This window comes from Mandrillus leucophaeus, unplaced genomic scaffold (genome assembly GCF_000951045.1).
Source record: "Mandrillus leucophaeus isolate KB7577 unplaced genomic scaffold, Mleu.le_1.0 Scaffold1248, whole genome shotgun sequence".
In the NCBI taxonomy this organism is placed as follows: Eukaryota; Metazoa; Chordata; class Mammalia; order Primates; family Cercopithecidae; genus Mandrillus; species Mandrillus leucophaeus.
The window spans coordinates 195,499-221,350 of NW_012100854.1; the positions used below are offsets into that span (position 1 = coordinate 195,499).

Genomic DNA, 25,852 nt, shown 5'->3' on the forward strand with positions numbered 1-25,852 from the left:
AAAAACATTTTCCTACAGTCAGAGCTGTCCAGTAGTGGGACAGGCTGCACTGGAAGGAAGTGAGTGAGCATCTTGTCTCTAGGGGAATGTTACTGGAGGCTGAGTGATTGCATGGCAGGGAGACTAAAGAAAGCTTCTTGTCATGTACAGGAGGCTAGACGAGGTGAACTCTGGGGTTCCTTATGGGACTAAGGTCCTAGGACTCTAAGAATTACCCCCCACACTCAGAGTGCCCCCTGGAGCAGCAAGGGAGGGTATGGCCAGCCTCCGGGACCTGCTGAATCCTGGCAGCCAAACTAATTCCATCCATCCATGTTGGCTGAACACAAACGTTCCACTGCTTCATGATACTGGGTTCATGAAATCCTATATATTCTGATTCCACATGGCATAGATACATATGTCTTTTCTACTCTCTGGGCCTCAGCTGTCCCTCTATAAGACAGAGGTGAAAGGTTGAACTCGGTTCTCTCTAAAGTGGCAATTTCTAAGAAAACTCCAGGAATTATCTGGTTGGTATCTTGAGGCCATGTTGCCTTGTAAGGCTGAAACTATGAAGACGTGGTGGGCTTTTAAACTAAGCAGGAAATATTCATCTAACAGCTCAAGGGTCCTGCAGTCACAGAATGCATGGCAGTACTGGATGGTATAATGGCCAACAAAGAAGGCCTAATCAGGAGGCAGGCAAAAGGGATGGTGCCACAGAAGCACATGGCTGAGGGACTCTGTGATCAGACTGCCTGATGCATGGCAAAGCAAGAGGGGCCTCAGTTCTGAAAACTGGTTCTACCCTTTCCTGGGTGTGTGACCTCAGGCGAGTTAACCTAATCTCTCTGAGCCTGTTTCATCCACTGCTGAGGTTGTTTTATATATGGAAAGTATTTAGTGTCTGGCCCAAAGCAGGTATTCCAGAGACCAGGCTTTGTCTGTAATGAACACTTTCCCACCTCCATTTCCTGACTGGCAAATCCAAAAGAAAACAAGCCTGTTACATGGCAATATGGAAGGCAAAACCCTGCTCTAATGGAGAAACACATTCCTATTCTGACAATGGGGAAAAGCCAAGCAACTTCCTCTGGATGTTCTAAATACCTAGGCAGTTGTTAGAAAAGGGACAGCCTGGAGTTGTCCCTCAACCCCATCCCCACTGCCCCCAGGAAAACGGAGTCTAGGAAGAAAGGGAAAGGAGGGTCCTGAATTGTTCAGCAAGCCTGAAATCAACTTTTAAAATAATCTAGGTTTATTTTAAACTGTGGCTAATTCTAATTTGGGCAACAGTTCAAAAAAAGTCCTTCAAAGTAGATGATGACCAATATTTTTCAGAGCACCTACTCCACTTCTTACTACTAGATCTCTTCGTGCCATCTGAATTGAGCAGGGTACAATAGTTTTTGAAACTGCCCCACCACTAACTGTAAACCGGCAGGCAGACTGTGGGCCTCTTGGGCCTCACCTCCACAAGGGAGATGTAAACACCTAACTAGACAAAATGGCTCTTGTCCACCTGCTTTGGGCCTTTCTCAAAGCCCAACTTTTTTATAGTACTCCTGCTCATTGTGAGAATGAACTGAGGCTGAAAGAGATGGGAAAGAGCTCTGAGACAAACAGGCCCCAGGAAGAGAGTCCTGGCAAAGAGAAGACTGAGCCACAACTAGTGATGTCTAAAAAAATCCAGGAGGTCAAATGGGGGTTTGAGAGCTAGAGATGGGAAGATGGAATTCTGCCCAGGAAAAGTTGGGGGTGGTAATGGACAAATTCTATAAGCTACAGACCAGTGAGCTTGAAATCAAGTCCAGGCATGGTTGTAAAATAGACTGTTCAAATATGATTTCTAAGGACTTACAAGGGGAAATAGGAAATCTCTAGGAGTCATCCAGGGTTGACCAAAGATTAAGACATGCCAGACCATCACATCTGTGTTCTGCTGTAGCATAATGGGTGCCTACGATGTGCCAAGCACTATATAACACATGTTCTCATGCACATCTTCAAATGATTCTACATCTTGATGCAGTACCTACTGAGCACCTACTATATGCTGGCCTCTAGGCAGATGACTTTACTGCATTTGTTCATTTACTCCTTTTTTTTTTTTTTTTTTTTTCCTTAGACAGAGTCTCACGCTGTCGCCAGGCTGGAGTGCAGTGGCATGATCTTGACTCACTGCATCCTCCGCTTCCCGGGTTCAAGCTATTCTCCTGCCTCAGCCTCTCGAAGCTGGGACTATAGGTGCACACCCCCATGCCCAGCTAATTTTTGTACTTTTAGTAGAGGTGGGGTTTCACCATGTTGGCCAGGAAATGGTCTCGATCTCTTGACCTCGTGATCCACCTGCCTCATCCTCCCAAAGTGCTGGGATTACGGGCGTAAGCCACTGCCCCAAACCCATTTGCTCCTTTTAAAAACCATAATAGTTGATACTATCATTCACTCTGTTGTACAGATGAGAAAACTAAGGCTGACAAAGTTAAGTAACTTGCCTGAGGCAACAAAATTTGAATTTGGAAGAGCTGGGATTGAAAACCCCAGTATTTCTGACCTCAGAGCCCATTAGGGCTCTTAATTACTGAGCTGGTTCTCCTGTCTGCATGTAGTGAGCTTTAAGATACCTATATTACAGAGGAGAAAACAGAGACCTGAGAAGGGTTAAAAAATGTGTATGAAGTTACACAGGTAATAAATTAAGACAGCTGAAATTCAAACCCAAGTAATATCTGCTGCTGAAGCCCAGGTTGTCTCCAGTACAGGAGAAAACCAGCATGAAGCATTTGGCTGACATTAGCTGCCTTTTCTAAGGCACTATCAGAGACCTGGGCTTAAAGAAGCCAGTTCAGACTGCAAAGGATTTTAAAGATCAAAGCTGGTATTTTAACGGACCTTGGACAGCACACAAGGTACAAACCCAGAGGGTTACAGAGGTGTTAGTGATCCAGCTCTAAAAAGTTGAAACAGATATGCAGGCCACAATGGCTTTCTCCTTTTTCAAAACTTTCAGCCAGCTTATGATCTAGCCAACAGGACATTATCTCTTCTTTTTGCCTTCTCCTCTCTAAAATGGAGATAATAATCCCTACCTGGCCTTGCAACAAGACTATCAGAATCGTCCAATGAGATAAAAATGTCAAGGTGCTTTGAAACTGGTAAAATGCCATGCACATGTGAATTACTGTTATTACTCTAGTTATCTATGCCTCTTCTGGTTAGAATTCATCATTTTTGCCTATATTCCCTGACACAGCAAAATCTAATATCATCATCTGCCTCCCTCCTGCAATTACAACACTGATTTTATTTGCCTGGTGTCATGCTGTGTACATGTTCGTATTCCCTGTGAGACTTGTGTGCATCCTGAAGGCAAGGATTACATCTGCTCCTCTTTGGATTCCTCACAGAGCCCTTGAGAGTCTTATTTGAACTAACGTTACCCGAGTCACACCACAATGAATTATACTATCTAAGTGGTACTTACAGTGTAACAAACTGGGGAGGACACCGTAGCCTTGGACTTTGCCTTCTAAGAACAGGGAATCTAGCTGAGGAGAAACCAAGAGAGACCCTAGAATTTACTCCATTCTCACACATGGGGGCTTACCCTCCCCCAGCTGGGTCTCTATTGTTCTGCTTCCCTTCATCCCCTAAAATTCTCTGTGGCTGCCAATGCCCCGTTTAAACACACCATTCTAATCTACTTGTGTATTGTTTTTCAAAAAGGCACTCTGTCTTGTTCATTACGTTATTCCCAGCACCTAATCCAGTCCTAGAACAAAGGATACCCTTGATAACTGTTCAATGAATAAAGTAATGAATAAATGAATATACACAGAAAAACATCTGTACCTTGGAATATCACCACGCTTTTTGCATCCTTGGCATTTCCTTATTTGGGGGAAGATGGGCAGGAAAGGGAGAAAAAGGAAAAGGGGACTGGCATTTATTGAACACTTACAATATAGGGGTCACAGGGCTAAAGTTATTACATATGCTTCCTTATTTAATTTTGACAGTGGAGGACAGTGGGGTTGTTTACCATGCTAAGATCACAGACAAGGAAAGTTCTGTTTTACAGAGAGAGATGATGTCCTTTGTGGGGAGTAACGGGGATGGAGGGGACACCCCCATGTTGGGAAAATTGAAGTCTAAGAGCTAAAGAAGGTCATACAGGTGAGGGGCCAGAGAGAGGCACCCAGGACAGGGTCAGGAGACCCTCAGGAATAAGCCAGTGACACTTTTTGGGCTTGTTTCCTCATCAGCAAAATGAGGGTGACAGTCTATAGCCTAAGTTCTTTCACAACTCCGTGACTCCATGTTGGAATACTTCCGATTAAACCCATCTTTTCTTGTGTGTGGAATGAATGAAAGAATGAATAAATGTACAAATGAAGACGTGTACGATTCAGTGAAGCCTCTGAAACATACTCTCTTGCTGCTATCCCCCACCCTTGGGTGTGGCTCCACCTTTCTGACCCCAACCTCCCCAAGGTGTGCCATTATAACTCCTGGCTGCTAACAGACCCGCCTCCCACTCTGAGTCCCCATCAGTCTGAAAAGACCAGGCGGCTGCTCTTCACTACCATCTACCACTCGTAGGACGCCACTACGTGGGTGAGTAAATAATGATTCTTCCAGGCAGGTAGATTTCTTTTGAAAACTGAGCACCTCCTGACCTGTTGGCCTCCCTCATCTCTGAATTTGCCTGTTATGGTGTGAATGATCCAGCACCCAAGCCAGACAAAGGCCCTTGAGCTAGGCCCCTAACTGAGGTGGACAAATAAAAATACTCAAGGATATGCCTCCAGGAGCAACACTCAAATGAGGCCCAGGGGGCAGAGAATGGCAAAGCCTGAGCCCTACATCAACCCTAAGCCAGGACGTGTTTATCAGAGGGCAAGTGAAGCCATGAGTCAAACAAGGGTCTCTCATTTGCTTTCTGGTTGTTCTCTGCCTTCTTAGTGGTGTTTATAGATCACGATCTGTTACAGCAAGGGGATATCTTACTAGACTTTCCGCGAGAGAATTCTCCCTTCAGATGCTAACCTCTCCCACAGAACTGGCACTCTGTGTTTTAATAACATGTTTACCTCCATCACTACCCTCTCCTGCTTCCCAATGTCTTAGTCTTCTTTGGATATCCCCAAGTTCCTAGGCTCGGAAAGCATTTGGTCAAAGTTAGTTGACTGAATGAATAAACAAATGAACAAACATATATAACCCCTCTTATCTTCAATATTGTAAGAGGATACTGAGGCAGAGAAGTTAGTTAACCTGCCCAAGGTCATATAGCCAACTACAGGCTGGGGGTGCCTGAGTTAAAAGCCAAAGGTAACCCTGTCTTAGCTCCTCCATTACATGATGTTGAGCAGGAGCTAACAGTAATCAAGCATTAACAGAATGTCAGGCACTATGCTGTGTGTCACAAGGCTGTAATATGATCATTCCCATTTTACAGATGAGAATACTGAGGGTCAGAGACATACATGCTCTTTGCCTAAATTGCTCCTCACTCTTCCCATCTACTGATTCCTGTTTCGGTAACAAAAATTTATCCTTCAGGCTCCAGCCTAAAACGTGTTTCTTTCAGGAAGCCTTCCCTCTCTGACCCCTCAAAATCTGGTGGGTAGTTCCCTCTGCTGTCCCACAGTCCTCTATGGTTTTGTCCCTATGATGGCATTTATGTACTGTGCTGTCACTGATTGTTTCAGGATCTGTTTCCCTCATCAAACTTTAAACTCCTCAAGGGCAGAGGGCAAGGTCTGTATTGCAAATATACTGAATTCTTACACTAGGCAAGATCCCTGGCATGTAGCAGGAGACCAGCAAGTATTCATGGAAGAAAATACGGTCACAGGAAAGGAAGGAAGAATGGAAGGAAGGACATGAGCTTCCCAAAGCCACAGAGTTGGGAAGTAGGGAAGCTGGGATTTGAATCCAGGCCATGAAAACATACAACCTCCTCTTAAGGGTAGGGACCCTTTTATTTTATTCTTGTGGATTTGTCTTGGAACTTGGCACATTACCATTCTCCTATTAACATGTGTTAATCAACAGACTTTTAAGCTTTCACAGATGAGGGACAGTGGGTGTGATTTTCCAGGATGCCTGCAGTCCTGAGAGGATAGGGTGGGTGCCCTATGCATACCTGGGGCTCCAGCTGATTTATGTTGAGTCCAACCCATTGTAATGATGACGGTGACTCAGATCAGGGAAGAGCTATCCAGTGGTCTGTGCAATGGCCTTCAAGGCCTGTGGGATGGGAGAGCCTAGAAAGATCAAGACACTGAAACTATGCTTCAGGTCAAGTTTTTCTACATGTTTTAGGACTAAAAGAGGCATAGAATGATGTAAAATGCAGGGTATCTTACCACCCCAGAGGCTTAGGAGTGGTTTCTGGAGTTTAAACTCAGTTCATAATCATGAAAAACAGGTAGTTTCCCTGGGAGTTGAATTAAGTACGAAGAATTTCTGTTTTTGGTGTACTTCCCCACAAGCCCCCAAGAAGTTTATAAAAGGCATAGCATACAAAGCACACTGAAAATACAAATTATTCACTTTAAGATTGGGAAATATTTTTTCCTCTCTGAAAATTTCAGTTATCCCCATCCCCCATCACCGCTACAAGAACAACATAGCTTTCACAAATTTTTACATTTATGATTTCTCTTTGAGATTTTATTTTAATAAAGAACTTTACTAACTTTTGAAGCTGCAAACCATATGCGACTTTTCGTGTCCCTGTGAACCTCTGTAGACTATGATTTGGGACACTGACTTGCCAAAGCAATGGTAGAGTTCGGGAGTGGACAAACTCCAGCCTATGAACTGAGTGACTAGAGTTGAGACAGAACTCTACCTCTGCCTCCCTACGTGACTCTGGGGAAGTCCCAATGTAGTTTCCTTTTCTATGACAAGGGCATGAAAAGGCCTCTCTACTGACTCCTTGGACCATCCAAAGATCTACTGAGCCACTACCTTGGGGACATACTTTAAGAAGCAAATGACACCTACAAATATAAGTAAATTAGGGTAAGAATAAATCAAAGAAGAATGAAGCTTCATATCTAAATATATTATCTAGATAATGAAAACCTTCATAAGGGCAAAACCATATTTTATTTAAACTTTGAGGATATTCCTAGACTAGATTACCACCTTCTTCAAGCAAAGCACACTGACTCAGAGTTTATCAATTACTGTCTTCAGGGGCTATGGAGGCAATGAACTTGTGTTATACTGATTTCCTCAATACTGACTGGGCTCTATCTTTTACAGTTCTGGATTCTTATGTTCTGAAAGCATTTTTCTGTCTTTCTCTCTCTGGTAGGCAGTCATTTCTTCTGGCAGTCAAGGCTGCTGCGTCTCAGATTTCTTGATCCCTGCTTCTAAACCACTTTAGATTGGAAAACCTGATTAGTTAAAATAGAGTGCAATATAAGAACCTATTTAAAGTTCTGTGAGCAAACCAAAGGAGTTTTATACGTCTTTATATTCATCTTCCTAAGGTCATGTGCCTCCCTGCTCAAAGCTTTCTAATGCTTTCCATTCCTACCAAAACAAGTTCAGACATCCCAGGCTGGTCGTTTTCAAGTCCTTCCATCTTCTGTCCTCAAAGCACATTTGCATTATTCCTCTTAGTGTGCTCCAGGTATTTTCCCATGCTCATGAGTGCTGCTCAGCCTCCTCTTGTGCCTTGAAACACTGCCCACCCTTCAAACCTCAGTTCCTTACTGAAGTCTCTCCATGCCCTCAGTTACGAATAACCACTCCAAGCCCTGAACTCTCATATCATTTTGTCCGCATTCTCCTTTGGCATTTATCACTTTCTGACTTAAACTAATACATGTTGTTAGGATCATGTCTACTTCTTTTTATTATCCTGAAATTTCCTTGGAGAGGTTCCCTACAATCCCTGTTACTGCCTCTTGCTGAATGAATGCATAAATGAGTGAGCAGTGACAAATATTTTGTCAGCTCTTATTCTCTGACCCATGTTCGCCAATGTTCCCATAGCTGAGGCTGCTGCATACATAAGCTCCTATCAGATTCACTATGACTGGGAGTGACTCTTCCTTGAGACAACTGATAAGCCAAGTGGCTGTCCTTCCCTAGCCTCCGGGGCACTTGGTCTCCCTCTCCCCTTTCCCCTCCCAGAAGAGGATCTGGATGAAGCATTCCACCCATGTGGAGTGGTAGGTGGCCTGCTGGGGCACTCACCGCTGCCAAGCCGCAGGAGCAGCACGTCCTGGAGCCTCCGGTTGAGGTCACGGAGCTCCTTCATTTCAGACACAAGTGCCCCGTACTCCTTGAGCTTCTTGGCCTGTTGTACCAGCTGCCTGCGAGTCCGCTCCAGCTCCTGCTGGAGGTGGCGCATCTCTTCCTGCTGCTGCTGGTAATTGCGCAGCAGCTCCTCATACAGAGCCCGGGGCACCACAGCATCTTCTAGACTGTCCATGTCCTCTGTGCCTGGCGAGGCCTCCACGAAGACCTCTTCCGGACACGTGCTATGGCCCAGGCTCAGGCCGTTCTGCTTCTCTAGCCGAGCCACCACGGCCTCGATGCTCTTGTGCGCCACTTCGCTCGGCTTCCGCCCCTCAGGTCTCTGTGTAGGACAACGAGAATCAGTTCAGGCAAGGGCAGCTGGGACTTTCTTGGACTGCAGCTCAATATTTCCCCAGACAATCCTAAAATCACAGAATCACAGAACATCAGTGCTTGGAGAAACTTGTGCACACACTTAGTCAAAGCCTTTCATTTTATAAATGGGGAAACATTTTATAAATTTTATAAATGGGGTTCTGAGTGGGGAAGAGGCTTGCCCAAAGTCATAACCAGGATACTGATTTCCCAGGCCTGCATTTTTTCCTTTCACCACTCTGCCTCCTGGATGCATATATCATGACCACCCTTCCCAATTCCCCAGGCCCCAGCCCACCCACAATGCCTAGGCAGTGGCTTGCGCATGGGGGTGTTCAATATGTATTTGTGGAGAATCAGGGAGAAATCAGGCCAGGCCAACTGATCCCAGAGGAGTCACAAATTTCTTCAACAACAAAAACAAAAAAATTCCTCCCCTAAAGGCAATTCACCATGTAAACTTTTCATCAAGAATGCTTTAGATGGAAAGGATGTTAAAAACTCTAGTCTACTCTAATCTAGGGAAGAAAACATGTCATATTTTCTCTGTTCCTCCTCTGCCTACTCACTCAGAACTGGCACTCAGTAGGGGCTTGAAAAATGTTTACTCAACCGAAAAGTTCAAAGAATTCTAGCATTGAAAGGTACTTTCAGTTTCACTTCCTCATGTTCCAGGTGAGAAAACTGAGGGTCAGAGAGGGGAAGGACTACACTTAGGGTCACATAGTGAGATACAAACAGAGCCAAAACCAGAATTTGGAATCTAACTTCCAGTACAAGGCTCCTTCCCCCCACGTCTGCCAGCCTCTCCCTCAGCAAGACAGTGGATAGAGAGAAGAAAGTTAATTTACAAAAGAATTATCCAGGACTCCCCCAGGGCTTGGGGTTCTACTGCCAGAGGAAATTCTAGCTCAGGTAGCTACAGCTTCTACTGAGGGGCAGTGACAGTTACAGGATCAAATGAATTCTTTCACTCAGGGTAGTAGGGTTAGGAGCTCTCCTGACTGGGGCACTTGTAGGAAGTGCAGACGACTGAGGACAGGCACTTCTCACTAAGTTTCAGGAAATTTAAGGAAAACCAAACCAAATCAAACCCAGCCCAATGAAACTATGACTCTGATATTGTGTTACATGACAAAATCTTAAGTCGTTTTATCTGCTGGGATAAGGTGCTACCAGTGTAGATGAATTTATCATTTATCTAAAGTGATCGTTAAAATATGTCTGCGTCACAATAATGTGAGACCCCTGGAGGCAGGAACCATGTCTGGCTAATGGCTCCAGGTACCAGCACAGGGTCAGGCCCATAGCAGGAGTACAGTGAATGCCATGAACTGAACTCAGCTACATTTCCTGGGAACACCCTCAACCTGGTGTCCAAAATCAGACCATGGGCAATGCAGAAGACATCCCATTTCCTTATCTTCCTTCTCCCTTCCTCTCAGGTATCTACTGCACAGAAGAAAACAGCTAGCTTGCCGAACAAGATTTTCAGCAGTTTCCAGAGTAAAGGCTGGAGACCAACTGGGGCACGCAGCAAGAAAATACAACCTCATGCAAACGTTTTCATCTAACCCAAGGTCTCACAGATCCCTTTTGTGAACCTCGTGCACTTCCTAATGAGTCCAGCCTTAGCAATTTGGGGCAATCTGACAGTGACTGGCCCTAAACTTCTCCCCAAGAACAGCTGCTTAACATTGTTGGAGCTCAGCAGTGGCCTCTCCAGAGCTGTGGGCTAAGGAGAAACACACCGTTCCAAACCTCCAACAGCGATGACACTGCACAGACTACGCAAACAGGACCGTGCTTGGTGGCACAGCATGAATCAGGGCTCTCTGGAAAGTTGGCCAGCAAGGCAAATACACACTAGTTGTCCCATGCTTTCCCTACCCTGAAAAAAATCATGGCCTCTGATACCAGGGGACATTTACATGAGGAGAGGAAGCCAGACTGAAATCCTTTATCTATGAGGTATCTGAAAATGCTCCCGCATACTTCCAAAGAAAGAAAAGATTTTGTTACCTTGATGTGTCTAAGCTGTAAATCTTCTTCCCCATAATCTTTAACCTCTCCATCTTCTTCTACATGATTAAGAGAAAGCTTGGGGATTTTTATTTTCTTCTGCATCACACTGTTTTCAAGGTCAGATTTGTCTTCTAAAATGCATATCAAGAGAACAAGGTTCATCATGAGTTAAAATGAGTCATTATGAGTTTAGAATGCCCAAAACCTCAAATGCTAGAAAATAATTGAGGCCAGACCAGTTAAAAACGAAAAACAAACAAACAAACTCAAGGCCGGTTCCCTCTTGCATGCAGGCATCCTAATAGCAGTGCAGATCAAACTCTAGGAACAAAGGTGCTTGCGAAAAGCACTGTCATACAAAGTGTTGAAATAGCAGCCAGTGAATTTGCTTAGGGGTTTCTCTAAGTGTACCCTAATGGGTGGCCTTTTATGGAATTCTAGAATCTTGAATTGGAACAGCCCTTAGATTGCTATCTGATCTAAACTAAAATGGCCCATGAATCCCTCAACTCAACTGTGATCTTTCTAAGCCAAGTGTCTTCCCAGGAGAACTTGGTGGGTTTCTGTCAGCTCAAGTACCAATAGACATGAGAGAGATTATAGCTGATAGGGATGTAAGGAAGGGCAGGGGTATCTCCACAGCCCTACACAAGGCAGGCTAAGGTAAGGCAGACGGGGGAAGAATAACATTTATCCCCTTTTTACTGGTATCAAATCTCAGCATGCCTGAGTCTGAGGGACCTCAGTGAACAAGTGGTCCAACTCTCTCATGTTACATGAGGAAATTCAAACCCAGAGGATGGAAGAGGCTTGCCAACGGCATGAGCTGAGGAACAGCCAGGAGTGGGAAAGAGGCCTCTGGCACCTCGTCCACTGCTTACATGTGCTGACAACACATACTGAACGTAAAGTGCTACACAAATACAAAAGGATATTATTTCTACTCATTTTCTCATTCTTTAAGCTCAACTTCAGATAATCTGTTTTTTTTTTTTCTGCACAGATTTCAAACTGGACTTTCCAGATTTGTCTCTCACTGGATATGTCCAAAAATAAAATTTCAAACAAGAGGGCTCCAGAGGTAAAAATCTCAGTCTTTTCTGGAACTGTACCCTTGTGGTAAAATACTTTGTGTTCAAAGCTTAAATTGACACTTTAGAGACTGCTGTTTTTCATAGTCCTCAAAGGTTCCCATTGCTATATCCCAAATGTGTTTTGTAGCATGTTGCCCAATGTTGGATGTAGCATATGGCCAGGTAGTTAGTTAAATCCAGTCTTGAAGGGGTGTGTGTGTGTGTGTGTGTGTGTGTATACGTATGCATGTATTTGCATGTGTTAAACATGCTCTTACACTGTTCCCAGGCCAGGCTTCTCTCCTCACAACTTGTTAGTAAAGCTGAGAAGGCCGCTTATAAGCACATAACTATTCCAGAATGTACTCAAATGCTGAATCTTCCCAAACAGTCTTCGTGATGAAGGCCCAGCTGGTCAGAGGTGGGAGTCCAATATCAGAGACTTAAGTGTGAACCTCAGCTTTTCTATGACAGGAAGAGGACAGGTATGTAAGGGGCTTAATCTCTCTGGACATAATGGAGGTTGTGAGGATGAGAGCAATAATTCACGTAACTCACTGGACAATGCCTGCTACACACTGGCCATTCGATGGATGGCACAATATAATTGGTATTGTCAATGTGTTCTGAATCATTTTCTTCTCTTAAGCATAAAGTGAATAGAGATTTAATTTAAAAAAATGAAGAAATGATTTAAGTAGGGTAAGGATGATAAATGAACTGCTCAGAAAAAAAGGAGGTGGTCTTTGTTAACAACCCCCTACGGATAAAAATGGCCTTTCCCACTGAGCAGAGGAGCAACCCTTGGGTTTCTATTTTCACAACAATGGCTCGTTCTTTCACTCTTTGTGCCTATAAAATGCATCCAACGGGTTATGAACAACAATAGGGACTCGGGGTTTTCTAAAAGAGCAACAGTTTCCCTCCTACAAATCACTGCTGACTTATAAGTTAAAGGGATGCTAAAATGTAAAACCTAAAGAAAGTACTTCAGATGAAATTATCTTACCATGGTGTTTGTGTATGTGTGTACGTTTGTGTGTCTGTGTATGTGTGTGTGTGTGGAAAAAAACAGACAAAAAGAGAGAAACAGAGAGAGAGAGGATGAGGGTGGTATTAGGATTTCTGAATGTGTTGGGGCAAAGCTCCTGGGCTAGTCTTCAATTTGACAAGTTCAGGACAAAGTTTGACATGCAGAGCCACCAAACTAGAAATGACAAGCTATGTTATGCCTTCCTGGGCTGAAACTCTAGCTCAGGATCATGTTGGTGTGGAGAAAAGCAATCATTCGGACTCACAAAACCACATTAACATCTGGATGGAGAATGATCCTCAGATCATCCAATTCTATTTTTCAAAATGCAGATGAGAAAAATAAAGTTCTAAATGGTGAAGTCTGTGCATCCATGCATGCAACTCTCAGGCCCAGGAATAAAGGAGGGGCAGGATGAACAGGGTCCCTATCTTGGAGAGCTCACTGTTGTGCAAGGTCACAGAAGTTAGTGTCATAACATGAATGGGGGAGAACTTGGACCACTCCAGATCCAGAGCTTTGCTTTCTATGCCTCGACTTAACCTTTACTGAGAATTTACTATGTAGGATCTAAACTAGGTCCTAGGGACACAGATGAACAAACATCCAGCTGAGGATATAAGATAAAAACACAAGAAAAGATCACTCAAGATCTCAAAAGCTGAATTTGAATAAGGGAGAAGCAACTGCTAAAGGATTCTGGAAGCAAGGGAAATCACTTCGGTCAGTGTAACCCTGGAAGGCTTTTGAAAGGAGGTGGCATTTGAGCTGGACTCCTTACTTGCTAGGTAAGTTAGGAGTAAGTTAATTTACTTCTCTGAGGCTATTTCCTCATCTATGAATTGAAGTAAATAATTCCTACTCACATTGCAGAACATTGTGAAGATTACCAATTCGGTGTGTTAAAAACTTGAGTAGAGTGAATGGCACTTCAACAGTTGGTGCGCATAAAAGGATAGCCATTTAAAGGATGGTAAGAACCTGGACTACACAAGAGGGGTAAAGAATAGAAGCCAAATGGGGAAGGCTGGGGAAATATTTAGATCGAAATGGTTAGATCGAGATGGTTCAGTTACAGGCAGGAGGGAGAGGTGAGAAGGGAAGAAAAGGTGGTGGGAACTAGAAAATAAGTGGCCTTGAATGCCAAGTTAAGAAGAGCTGAGGCTCAGTGTGCTGATGGGGAATAAACTAGGCATCAGACAACCTGGATTCCAAGTCCAGTTCTGTCGCTTTGTAGGTGTGAGATGTCAGGAAGCGGCTACCTCATTGAGCATAATTTTTCTCTGTAGAAATGGAGATACAATATCTACCTCAAGTCGGATCAAATCAGCTCAGTAAATGTTCCTTGAAAACAACAGAGCCCCGACAAAGAGATAAAGACACAAAGACGCAGTGGATGACAGAACTCAGCAAGGATTGCCTGCTGGCTTCTGCTGGCTTAGTGCTTGGGGCAGGCTTGCTTCTGGAGGTAGAGACCTGCTTAGCTGCCTAAGATGGGTGACACTCCCCATCTGATGACAGGAGGCCTCATCGCCCTACCAGCTATACTCAAGGCTCTAGGCTCTTCCATCTAATTAGAATGCCCTTCTTTCTTGTGTGCTTGACAAACTCTGTTTAGCTTCCACTCATCTTCTCCCCTGCTCTCAAAGGTGCCATTACACATCTACACATCCTACATACCTTCTTTGTAGTCTATTATCTTACTATTTGCAATTATCAGCTTAAAGATCTTATCCACTGGTGTATGAGTAACCTCAGGGTAGGGCCCATATCATAGAACTATCCATACAATAGAGACTCATCAAACAAAAATGTTTAATGAAAAAATAATAAAAAGAGGCTACACCAATAAGCATATGAAAGGAGCTCAACATCGTCAGTCATTAGGGAAATGCAAATCAAAACTACAATGAGATACCACTTTATACTCATTAGGATGGCTCAAATCAAAAATAAAAGTAAAATAGCAAGTGTTGTAAAGAATGTAAAGATATTGGAACTTTCATACATTCCTGTTGGGGAATGTAGAATGGGCAGCCACAGTAGAGAACAGTATGGCAGCTCCTCAGAAAACTAAACACAGAATTACCATAACCCAGCAATTCCACTCCTGGGTGTATATGCAAGATAAATGAAAACATATACCCAAACAAAAACGTATACACAAATGTTCATAGCAGCATTATTATTAACAGCCAAAAGGTGGAAAAAACCCAACTGTTCATCAACTTATGAAAGGCTAACAAAATGTGGTATACCCATACAAGAGAGTATCATTCAACCATAAAGAGAAATGATGTACTGACTCATGCTACAACATGGATGAATCTTAAAAATATTATGCAAAGTAAAAGAAGCCAGACACAAAGGCCATTTATTGATTTCATTTATATGAAATGTTCAGAATGGGTAAATCCATAGAGACAAAAAGTAGTTTCGTTGTTACCAAGAGCAGGCGGAAAAGGGCAATAAAGAGTGACTGCCCAATGGGTAACACGGATTTCTTTTCTTTCTGAGTGATAAAAATATTTTGGAATAAAATAGTGGTGATGGTTACAGAACACTGGGAATATATATACTAAAAAACACTCACTTGCACACACTTTAAAATGGTTAAAATGGTGAAATTCACATCAAATGAAATATATCTCAATAAAAAATTAAGTTACCACTTGTGGAATGTCTACTACATGTCAGATACCTCTATAAAGATCTCCATATAAATTATACCTCATAACAATCCTGCAAGTAGGTATTAAAAGCCACATTTTTTTTTCCCCAAAAAAGAAGAAATGAGCCTCAAAGAAAGAAAACTCTCTTCCTAAAGTCACCCAGCTGGGAAGGTACACAGCCAAGATGTGCTCTAATCAACATGCCTCCTAAGCCTATGCTTTATCCCCTCTAAACACATTCCTGGAACATGGTAGAGCCAGAATAAATACTGAATGAATGAGGGAATGATAGCTACAGTTGAGGACATCCAAATTCCCCAGCCTAAGTTCAAAGCAGAAGACCACTTGACTCCCGCTTTCTTGCCAGACCGCATCCTCTATCCTCAGTAAGTCTCCAGAAAGCAGCAACCACCACCAGGCACAACAGAAACAGGGCTTGAATGGGTTCTTTGAAAAGGTAGGCTGAATAGTCCAGGAAGCTCTGAAGTGTAATGAATGAGTTCAGGAAACGGACAGAAGCAGATAGCACCTTCATTCACATGCTTCTTGACCCGGATCCTGGCTGCCTCGATGCTTGGCCAGGGGGATTTCGAGGCTCCTCTGAGAGTTAACCACCTCCTGGCTCCATCCTAATACTTCCCAGTCTCTTCCTGGACCCATGTTCCCAGGGTGAGGGTTCAGGAAGACCCAAGTCCTCTGCTTATTCTTTTCTGCAGGTAGTGAGCATTTACCAAGTTCCTGTTTTGGTTTTGGCACTATGCTAAGTAGTCCTTGTGTTTTTGGTACTTACAACCCAGTATATGACAAGAACCCAACCAAAATGCAAAGTTTGACTTCGTGAGAGGCACTGGCTTATACAGTGCAAATATCTGCTCTCTATGCCTTCCTAACCCTAATCCTGAGTTGAAGGTATAGATACCTCATATCCACAGAAGATTACTGAACATTCAGTGTCATCATAACAAATGGAAGAAACAGTTGGGAGAAGGAGGCCCAGTACCTAGCAAAAACAGTGCAGTCTTTTGAATCAGGTGGTCCTGATTTGGAATTCTGGCTTTGCTACATACTAACTGTGGGAGCTTGGGGTAAGCTAGTTAACCTGTCTGAGACTCAGTTTCATTATCAGTAAAGTGGGGATAATAAACTCTTTTCCAAAGAGACAGTTCATGTAAAAGCACCAAGCACAGTGCCTTTCTTGTCATAGATGTTCAATAAATAGCAGCTGTTAGGCTACCCTTGTGTATTACCTGTTTGGCTTTTGTCTCATGGCAAAGAGAACCACTGCAGGTATCTGACACAGACTGAGACATGATGAAAGAGATGTTTTAGGAAGATTAATGTGACAGTGGCAAGCAAGATGGATGAGATGTGAGGAGGAGACAGAACACAGGATGACAAGAAGCTATAACTCTTGACTGGTCACATGAATGAAGGTGAACGGTGGTGTGGATCATGTAAGACAGTAAATACTTTATGTGGCATTTTAATGTGACTTTGGGATATGCTTCTGGCTTTGAATTCTAAGAAACCACAGAATAAATTAGCAGTTGACTAGGAAGGATGAAGAAAGCTCTCTACTTAGCCAGTCTGTGCAACTGCTCTAAACTTGAGGCCAAATAATTAGTTTTAGTGTAAACAAAAATAAATGTGGAGCCTCTGAAGATAAAATCACCAATCTCGACTTCTGGATTATTTTATGTCCAGGGCAAGGAAACCTACCAAAGATTTGGGCATTATCCTTTTCCTCCTCCTTTCTAGCTACTACAATGTGCTAATTGCATTCATTCATTCAACAAATACTGAGTGAGCACCTACTATGTGCCAGGCCCTGGGCAACATTCCTTACAAACTCCCTATATTTAATCCCTACAATAATTCTACTGAAGCAGAAACTCAGGCTCATAGAAGCGAGGTGGCTTTCATAAAGACGCAAATAGCAGAGCCAACATTTCAAATCAAGTCTGTTTAATACAGGCCCTGTTTCTATCACCTAATTATCCTATGGGAACAAGAGAAAAAGTATGAAGTTGCTGTAACTTCTCAAATGAACTATAAGGCACATATAAAATGATGAATATGTCAATATAACTTCCTAAAGTGCCTGCCTTTCTCCTAAGATCTTGCCTACACCCTAAGAGAATATTGTGATGAATTCCCAAATTGAAGTAAACACTATATAAATATGACCTGATGCCACACTCCTGAACTACAAGGCTTATCAAAGCCACAAAGCTCTAAATAATGCCCAAATAGGGTCTCTACTCAAAGCCACAAAGAACTTTCTTGTAAAAAATATATGGCAAAAACTGCTACTCAAAAATATAGCAGAACTTAGTATTATTAATCTGAGGAGGAGAAACATTCCATTAAACTTACTACTGGGAAAAAAGGAAGCATGGTGGTAATAGGCAAATGGTGTTTTAGAAAAAACAAGCAGGTGACAGGAAACCCAATGCAAGTCTGTCTTCAAAAATGAATTTACCCCTGAAGAATTTACAGTATTATTAAAATGGGAGAAACTCTGTCTTAACTTCCATTTGACATATAATCAGGCTGGACAATTAAAATAATCCAACGTCATAGAGCCAAATTTGGTATAAGTTTGTTAGCCAGGATGAAATTCTGAAAGGCTACACATAAAACACTTTATAAAGGTCTTATAAATATCTACACATAAGTTTAAAGTTTTTCATCCATACAAAAATCCTGTGAAGTTTTATGTCTGCATTAAAAAGAGATATGCCACAGAAAATACAAACACATTGCATTCTCTGGCCAATAGTGTTTGTTTTTATAAAATCCAAGGCAGACAAAAGTCTCAAGTTTCAAGGATTATACACAGCCAAGACTACGAGGGAAAAAAAAAAAAAAAAAAAGTGCCCTGCTGTGGTGTGGCAGAAAGACATCAGGAGACACCAAATCAAGGCCTGGCTCTCTCACTAACCTGTTTGGTGATTAGTCCTCTCTCTAGATTTTCTTTTCTGTAAAACATGAAGACTACAGTAGGAAACCTTAACGGATCCATCTAGCTATGTGACCGCTGGCCAGTCACAGGGACTTCCAGGTTTCTTTCTCAGCTGTGTAATGTAGGGTAACAGTAGATGAGTTAGAAGATCCCTCAAGTGGGCATGTTTGAAGAAATGCCCTACTGAGGCCATCCAAATAAGGAGAGAAGGAATTGCTGGCCAGGTTTCAGTAGGTCTCCTGGTTCTCACTCCCACCACCTCACTGGCCTTGGTACAGGACTGGGGCACAGACAAAACTGGGAAGTTCATTCCACAGAGTCATTTGTCTAGCTACCTCTATGTGCCTCAACAGGGCTGTTGTCAGCGCAATAAATGCCCCCAGGATAGCATCACAGAGGAACAAAACATGGAAGAAAATATTAATAGTAAGCCTTTCATGCTTAGGTCAAGTCCCAGGAGGATTTAACACATACACACAAGTTAAATTTTAAACTTGTGTGCTCCTTCCATGTGCTCGTTCCTCTAAGTCATTCCTTTCCACAGTGGGCAGTACCCACAACTAAGCAAGTCACTGTTCTTCTCTCAGCACCTATTCGTCCACTGTAGTTCCTAGCAGTTATCTATATTTAAGGAGAATCTACTATATGCCAGACATTTTTCCATATTATCTTGCTAAATAACACAGTGGGCAATTACTATCTCCATGCTATAGATGAGCACCTGGAACTCAGAGATGTGAAGTAATCTCCCCAGAGCCACACAGCTTCTAAGTAGCACAGTCACAATTTGAACCTAGACTATGTAACTTCAAAGCCTGTCCTCTTTCAGCACTCTAAAATTTCCCCTTCGGTAGTTATGGAAATGATCTAGAAGTCATCTAACCAAACTCTCCCATAGTCCAGTATTCCATCCTAAAATACCCCCGACCTGCTTGCCACCTCCAGTAACAGGGAGCTCAGCACCATGTTAGAAGTCCTTTCCAGTATTTGTCTGCTTTCTCTGCTGTTATATTGCTCCCACCAATGCCTGTGAATTCCATTCTCTGATCCTAACTCTGCTTTCAAGAACAAGTCTGATCCTTCCTCTGTGGTGCAAAACTCAGAAAATGAAAATTATCAAACTATCATCCCATGCAACTATTTTTCTTTCCTGCTTATATATTTAGCTATCCTATCCTATGTCTGACCAATGAGTGAAAAAGAAAAGGCAGCTGCTATACAGTTAAAAGAAACCAAAACAAGCCTAGTTCCAGGATCCAAAGACCTCTCTTCTCATTTGGTTTCCAGGACACCAATCTCTGCTGGTTATCCCCCGATTCTAAGTCCGTCTGTTAGACTGGGAAGGCTGTTTCTTCTCAGTCACCTTTTTTTCAGGCTCTTCTTTAACTGTGCCTTTAAAAGCTGATGTTTTGCCCTTGCACACTTCTCTCACTCTGCACTCTCTCCCACTGTAACTTCAGACCTTCCATATTCATGACTGCCAGATTGAGATCTTTGGCTCGGAATGCTCTTCTGAACCTCAGACCAAATGCCTACTTGCTCTCCTGACATATCCACTCAGATGTTCCATGGGCCCTTAAGATTCCACAGGTCTCAAGCTAAACTCATCATTTTCCCTTTCAACCAGATACACTTATAGGATTCTCCTCAAGACAGGAAGGTCCAGATCACCACATCATCATCACACACATCATTACAACCAGTCAGTTACCACGTCCCATGAATTCTCCTTCCTTAAAACATCTCAGGTCCACCATGACCACCACGACCTTAGTTTAGGTCTCAGAATTTTGGACGGAACTGATTCATATTTCTCCACAAGTCCAACCCATGTGGGAAGACTTAGCCCACTGCCTGGCACCTACAGTGTTCACGAAACAATTGTTTGAATGGCTCTCTTTTCTTGAGTAACACAAAAATCTCTATCTCACAAGGATGTAGAATATGCGCACTGAACCTGGAACCAGGTGGGTATTTACCACATATTTGGTAGACAAAAACAATGCCTATTCCTCTTCCTGCATTTCCCTGGAGTATAAGGCTGACCACCTAGTATAACTCAATACTTGTGGAACTTAAGAGAAAACCTCTCCAGGTTACGAATGTTCTTCCGGTAGGAAGAGTACACACAACTTCTGTCCCTAAGGAGCTTATAAGACAAAGCAGGTAGGCACACTAGAAAGAGAATTGGTCTTGGTGTCAAAGACCCCAATCTGAATTCCACTTTCTGGGTGTGCTTTTAAAAATAAAAACTAGTATGCTCTTGAATAACACAACACCGCATAAAAAGCAACTTGCCTGGGACAATTTTTTCTTTCTGTTTGTGAATCAGAAGTCTGAAGCACTCTGTAGCACATACTATTTAGTTGTAACAAATATATGGTTGTTGAACATGAGAAATTGCATTAGACTGAACCTTCAATGGTTAACATCCCAGTAGAATCTGCAACAGATGACAGCAGGCAAGTTCCAATCTTTGCTCCAAAGTACATCAGCAAAACATGTCAAAACCTAAATTAAAAGTTTTCACTCACTTTTTTTTAAGAAAATAAATCCTTTTGTTGGCAGTTTCCCACTGATGACATGCAACAATCTTTGCATATGAAATCGGCTAGTCCCCTGCTTCACTGCTAACTTTGTAGAAGTTCCAAAGCATTTCTGGAGCAAATGATCTATTTGGACTAACAATGCCAAGCTGGGACCTGAGCCCTGAATGAGCTAAAATTACCAAAGCAATAAGAACATGGCTTTGGAAGCTATTTCCCCCAAGTGTGGGGTTTCTTCTAGCTAGTTGAGGGAGTGATAAAGAATGCTGACTTTTTCCAGATGAACAAAGTTGAATGAAAACTTAAAATCCCACTGCAGGTTTCTATTCTGAAAAACAAGCTGCTGCTGCAGAGGTTCCTATCTCCGCTATTTCCCTCTCCTCAAGCACAAAAATGCACCTGTCTTCCCAAAGTTCATGAGTTCAACATGGGCACACCAGTGTAGACTATGTGCTGGGCACTAAGGATGTAGGCACAAGGAAGCCAGGCCCCTGTCCTAGAGGAGTTCCCTGTCAGGCAGGAAGAGAGGCACATTCATGACTAATGAAAACACGACATAAAATGCTACAATCCATAAGCAAGGCAAAAGCAAAGTGAAAAGAGTTCTGAGGAGGGGGAGAGTCTCTCTTGGGGGCAGAGGGAGGAATAGGGAATGCCATTGAAGCAAGGTGCTCCCAATGTACTTTGTCTATTCCTTTATCACAGGCGGAGGGGGCTGGACCACAAACTTCTGTCACATGTCTACCTTGCCCACCTGAAGGTGAGCTCCTGGTGGGCAGAGGCCCCATATCAGACAATGATTAATCCATCCTGGCTGGCTCAAAGGAGTGCAAGAGAGTATGTTCACAGAAGAGTTAGAAATACCAAAGGTCTCAGGGAAGGGGGAAGAGAGAGTGAGGCTGGAGAAGTAAGGTGGGGCTGGGGATAGAGCTGGTCTAAGGAGGGCTATGAATGCCAGGCTAAGAAACTAAAACTTTATTCAGTAGGCAATAGGGAGATGCAGAAGGTTCTAATAAGAGCAGTCAACTAAGACTGTGTTTTAGAAGATTATTCTAAAAGCAATTGGGAAAATAGATCAGAGACGGGGTAATCAATTAGAAGACTGCTTCACTGTTTTAGATAAGAGCTGATGCTGGCCTGAATGCAGGCAGTGATGGTGGAGCTGGAAAAGAAAAACTTAAAAGATAAACTGCCAAGCCCACCTTGAACTGGTCCATTCTCTGTGTTCCCCCAGTGCCTGGCTTCTACCTTTCTTTAGCACTTACTTTGAGGCCCCCATATTACACACTCCCTGAGGATGATACCCATTTCCTTTCCATCACTCCCTCCCCCACAGAAATCCTACATAGCAGGACAAGAAAAGTCAATGCCTGCCACCCCTGGGTCACGCTGTCATTTCAATCACAGTACCTGAGATGCAGAGGTGCATTGGTATATTCACTTAATACAGCACTGGGCCTCGCATACAGAAAGCAGTAAGGAGACATCTGACAACAAAAAAATTTAGCACACTCAAACAACAGTAACAGAGCACAGGTGCCTAGATAGAACAACTTAGAATTTTAGGGCTCTAGGCACAGAGAAACCAGTTTGAGCCTCCTAAAAAGAAACATAAAGTTCAACACTATGAGCCCAGTAGCAGGCTGAATTGCAGCTAGATGATGGTGAGCTCTCCAAATGAGTAGTTCTCACTTTCACAACCTGCTTGGCAAATAAATGAGAGTAAAGAGAGAACAGAGGTCAAAGGTGAGTCAAACTTTGAGTTATGTGGACCCTCCAAGAGGGACAGCCTTAGCGAAGATTTATTCAAACAAATGCCAACTGAAGAGATAGGACAGCTGTGTGTGCTGTGTAAGAGGGAGGTTGGTAATACAGAAAGAGCAGAATGGGCTTGAAAACTCAGAAACTAAAATTATACTCTGGCTTGAAAACTTGCCTTGAGCTGTAAGCTTCATGGACAGTTTTTCCATTTCCTTTCACTCCTTCCAAATCATGCTGTGTAGCTGATGGGAACATCGGCTACTTTACAAAGGAGACTGCCAAGTGGGGACCTAGCACTGGAAGACTTGTGTTCCAATTCCAGCCTTGCCATTTATTAGCTGTGTGGCTGTAGGCAAGTCTCTGAGCTTCGGTGTCCTCATCTATGAAATGGAAATACTAACCACAGCAATACCTACCAAAATGTCACTTAGAGGACTAACAGAGATAATGCATAGGCATATGGCAAGACTGTCAGGAAAGAAGGGGTTTCATTTTTCCTTGAACTGGGATTGTAATTCGTACGTAGTGGTATAAACCAACTACTATGGGAAGTAAAATGTAAAGTTCCACAGCAGTTGGCTTTGACATTTCCTGAGTATAAGAAGTATACTTCAAGACAGCTCTGGGTTGGCTTGGGCTAACACTCAGTATAGCAACATACTTCTCACCAAAAGCCAGCAAGCTGTGCTGAAACTACCTTGGAAACCATTCTATTGGTGTCAGAGAGATTAATTAATTACTTAATTGCTAATCCACAAACATAAAGCCACCTCTGCTTCCCACTTGAGGGGTTTCCTCCTCACACCTGGTGCCACAGCACAGTGGTATTTACATGTAGGAGATGCCAGATGAGCTCTTTGAAGTCACTGCAAGCAATTCTCAGAGCCACCAAGTTTAAGTCAAGAAGGGGTTTGAAGATACATAGGAGGTAAACGAATTCCCAAACTCACCCTGGCCCTTTGATCAGGTCTCTACCCAGGACAGTGGGTACCCAGGAAACTGAAATTCAAAATGTGGTTTGGCCAACTTCAAGTTGTTGTCTTTTTTCCCCTTTCTCCTCCCAAGGAAAAAACTGAAGAGAGGTAAGGGAAGTGTTTTTCAACTCATTCAAACTGGCACACTTCTTTGAACCTAGTCTGCCAGTTTCCAAACGATGCTTGGGTTTTTTAAATAACCTCACAGATTTATCAACATTCTAACTTGGAGGATGAACAGTCTACAGGTTCAAAATTCATGGTTCTCAAACCAACAGCTACATGTATCTTGCTTCTGAGGACTTGCGTCGATTTCAAAATCAGAGCTGGTGGAAGCTGCCATCTGCCTAAGTGGCCTCTCTGCGGTGCCTGAAGAGTCAAGCACAGTTTATATGTATGTTTGCTGAATGAATGAGTAGATGAATGAAACAATCTCCGAGAGGAAAACAGCCATTACACACTAAGACACTTATCACTGACTCTCTTTAACACATCACTTCTACTCTCCTAGGACTCTTCCAGATCTAGGAGTACAATAAAATCATCAAAAACCATGCATGCTTTTTCTTCTAGCAAAAGGGAAGCTAAGGTTACAACCTAGTTATAACTTCCTCAAGCCTATCATCTTGGGAAATAAATTCCTAATCCTTTCCCTCAGGTAATTAAAGGCAAGTAAGCAAACAAAATAAAACTTAATCAGCTATGAATGGTTCCCTCTTCTAAAATCTGCTTCCCTTCCCTCAGTTTCTTTGGCCCTAGGTGTCTGGCAGCGGGTGGGCCTACACTCCTGTGTGCCAGGGTTTATCATGGAGGTGGTATGGATAGAGCCTGTCACAAAGGGTCCCAGTGCTGCTGGTCAGTTTCCAGTTCTTCCATTCTTCAACTTTTGCAAAACTATTTTCCCCAGGCAAAATGAGGTGGTGGAAAGGAACCAGTCATGAGTCGTGAGACTGAGCTAACTTGCCATGAGACCCTGGGCAAATCTCTATGAGTTGAGAGAACGCTGGGTTCATCTTTTAGGCTAAATGTGAGGAAGCAAAGGAACTTGAAAAAAAAACAGAGAAGGTCTCAAAATTACAAAACATCTTCATTCAGTTCCTAACCCTTGGTGTTCTTTCTGGTAGAAGGCAAGGTGACTATTTGCCCACTTTAAGGTTCATTCTCTTTACCAGCAGCAGCTAAAAAGGCTGCTCCCCCAACTGGAGATGATACTTACCCATTCCTTGCTTGTCTAGCCTCAAACTTCCTGGAACTAGCTGGGAAAGAGGGCCAGCTGTCTTCTCTTTACAAAGGAAAAGACAGGAAGCACTGGAGCATATAAAGGGCTGGTTTCTTTCCCTATCACCAACTGAACCTCAGTACCCTCATCTATGAAATGGAGATGAGACCAGTTGCCTTAGCCCATCTCTCAGGGCCCTGGCAGAGTAGGGATGAGAGGTCCAGTGTTATTCTGACCCAGAAACTCCCTCCTGGCCCTCAGCTCTCTCATTCAGGGAGCCTTATGGGAGATTTAGAAAGGGGTGTGGAGGCTGAGGGATGCCTTAGGGCCTCTACCTCCTTACCTCTGCCACCTGGCCAGGGAGGGGCAGGAGAGTGTGGTGTGGCGCCCAGTGCACTGAGGTTCAAGGCCGCCTCATCCTGTCCAATGCTGGCCCGGAAGGGACAAGGATGCAATGCTGGCCCGGATGGGACAAGGATGTCATAGCTTCCCTCTGTGAGGAGGGACTCCCACCTAGAAGATCTGACAATATCCTTCTTGCTCCTTACTCCAAGGAGGTACCAACGGCCTTAAAGGGAGAGAGACAGACACCTTGAGAAACTTAAGGAGACAGAAAAGAACAGAGGGAAGGAACTGGTAGAGAGGTAAAGAGAAGGTGAGAGAGAAATGACGGTACAAACAGGTAGGGAGAAAAAGAGAAAGTGAAGGGATGAAGAAAACACAAAGAATCAGAAAGAGGAGGACAGACACAGATTAAGAGATGAAGACCGACTGACAGCGCGGGAGCTTCGGGGAAGCGGGGAAGACAAAGGGGACCATCCGGTCTTTTTAACTGGCCTGGCCTCTTAGAGAAACCCCGTTCCCAAATGAAATGCCCAGAGGACGGGAGAAGGAGGCAGGAAGGAGCAAGCAGTGGCTCCCCCCGGTCCCCTCCGCCCCAGCCCTCTTGGAGGCCC

General features: G+C 43.4%; 2 protein-coding genes across 2 annotated transcripts in view; both read right to left on the reverse strand.

The window, feature by feature from the left end:
* The window catches only part of BEND5 (BEN domain containing 5), a 33,828-nt gene extending 23,044 nt beyond the window's left edge, over nucleotides 1–10,784 (reverse strand). Inside the window, exons 1-2 of the mRNA XM_011971790.1 lie at nucleotides 10,651–10,784; nucleotides 8,209–8,675 (exon numbers count right to left, since the gene is read on the reverse strand). Of these exons, the coding sequence (XP_011827180.1) occupies nucleotides 8,209–8,446 (238 nt within the window). The 5' untranslated portion in view covers nucleotides 8,447–8,675; nucleotides 10,651–10,784. The remainder of the gene's footprint in view (nucleotides 1–8,208; nucleotides 8,676–10,650) is intronic.
* LOC105533368 (cytosolic carboxypeptidase 6-like) overlaps nucleotides 1–25,852 on the reverse strand; it is a 673,407-nt gene that overhangs the window by 168,630 nt on the left and 478,925 nt on the right.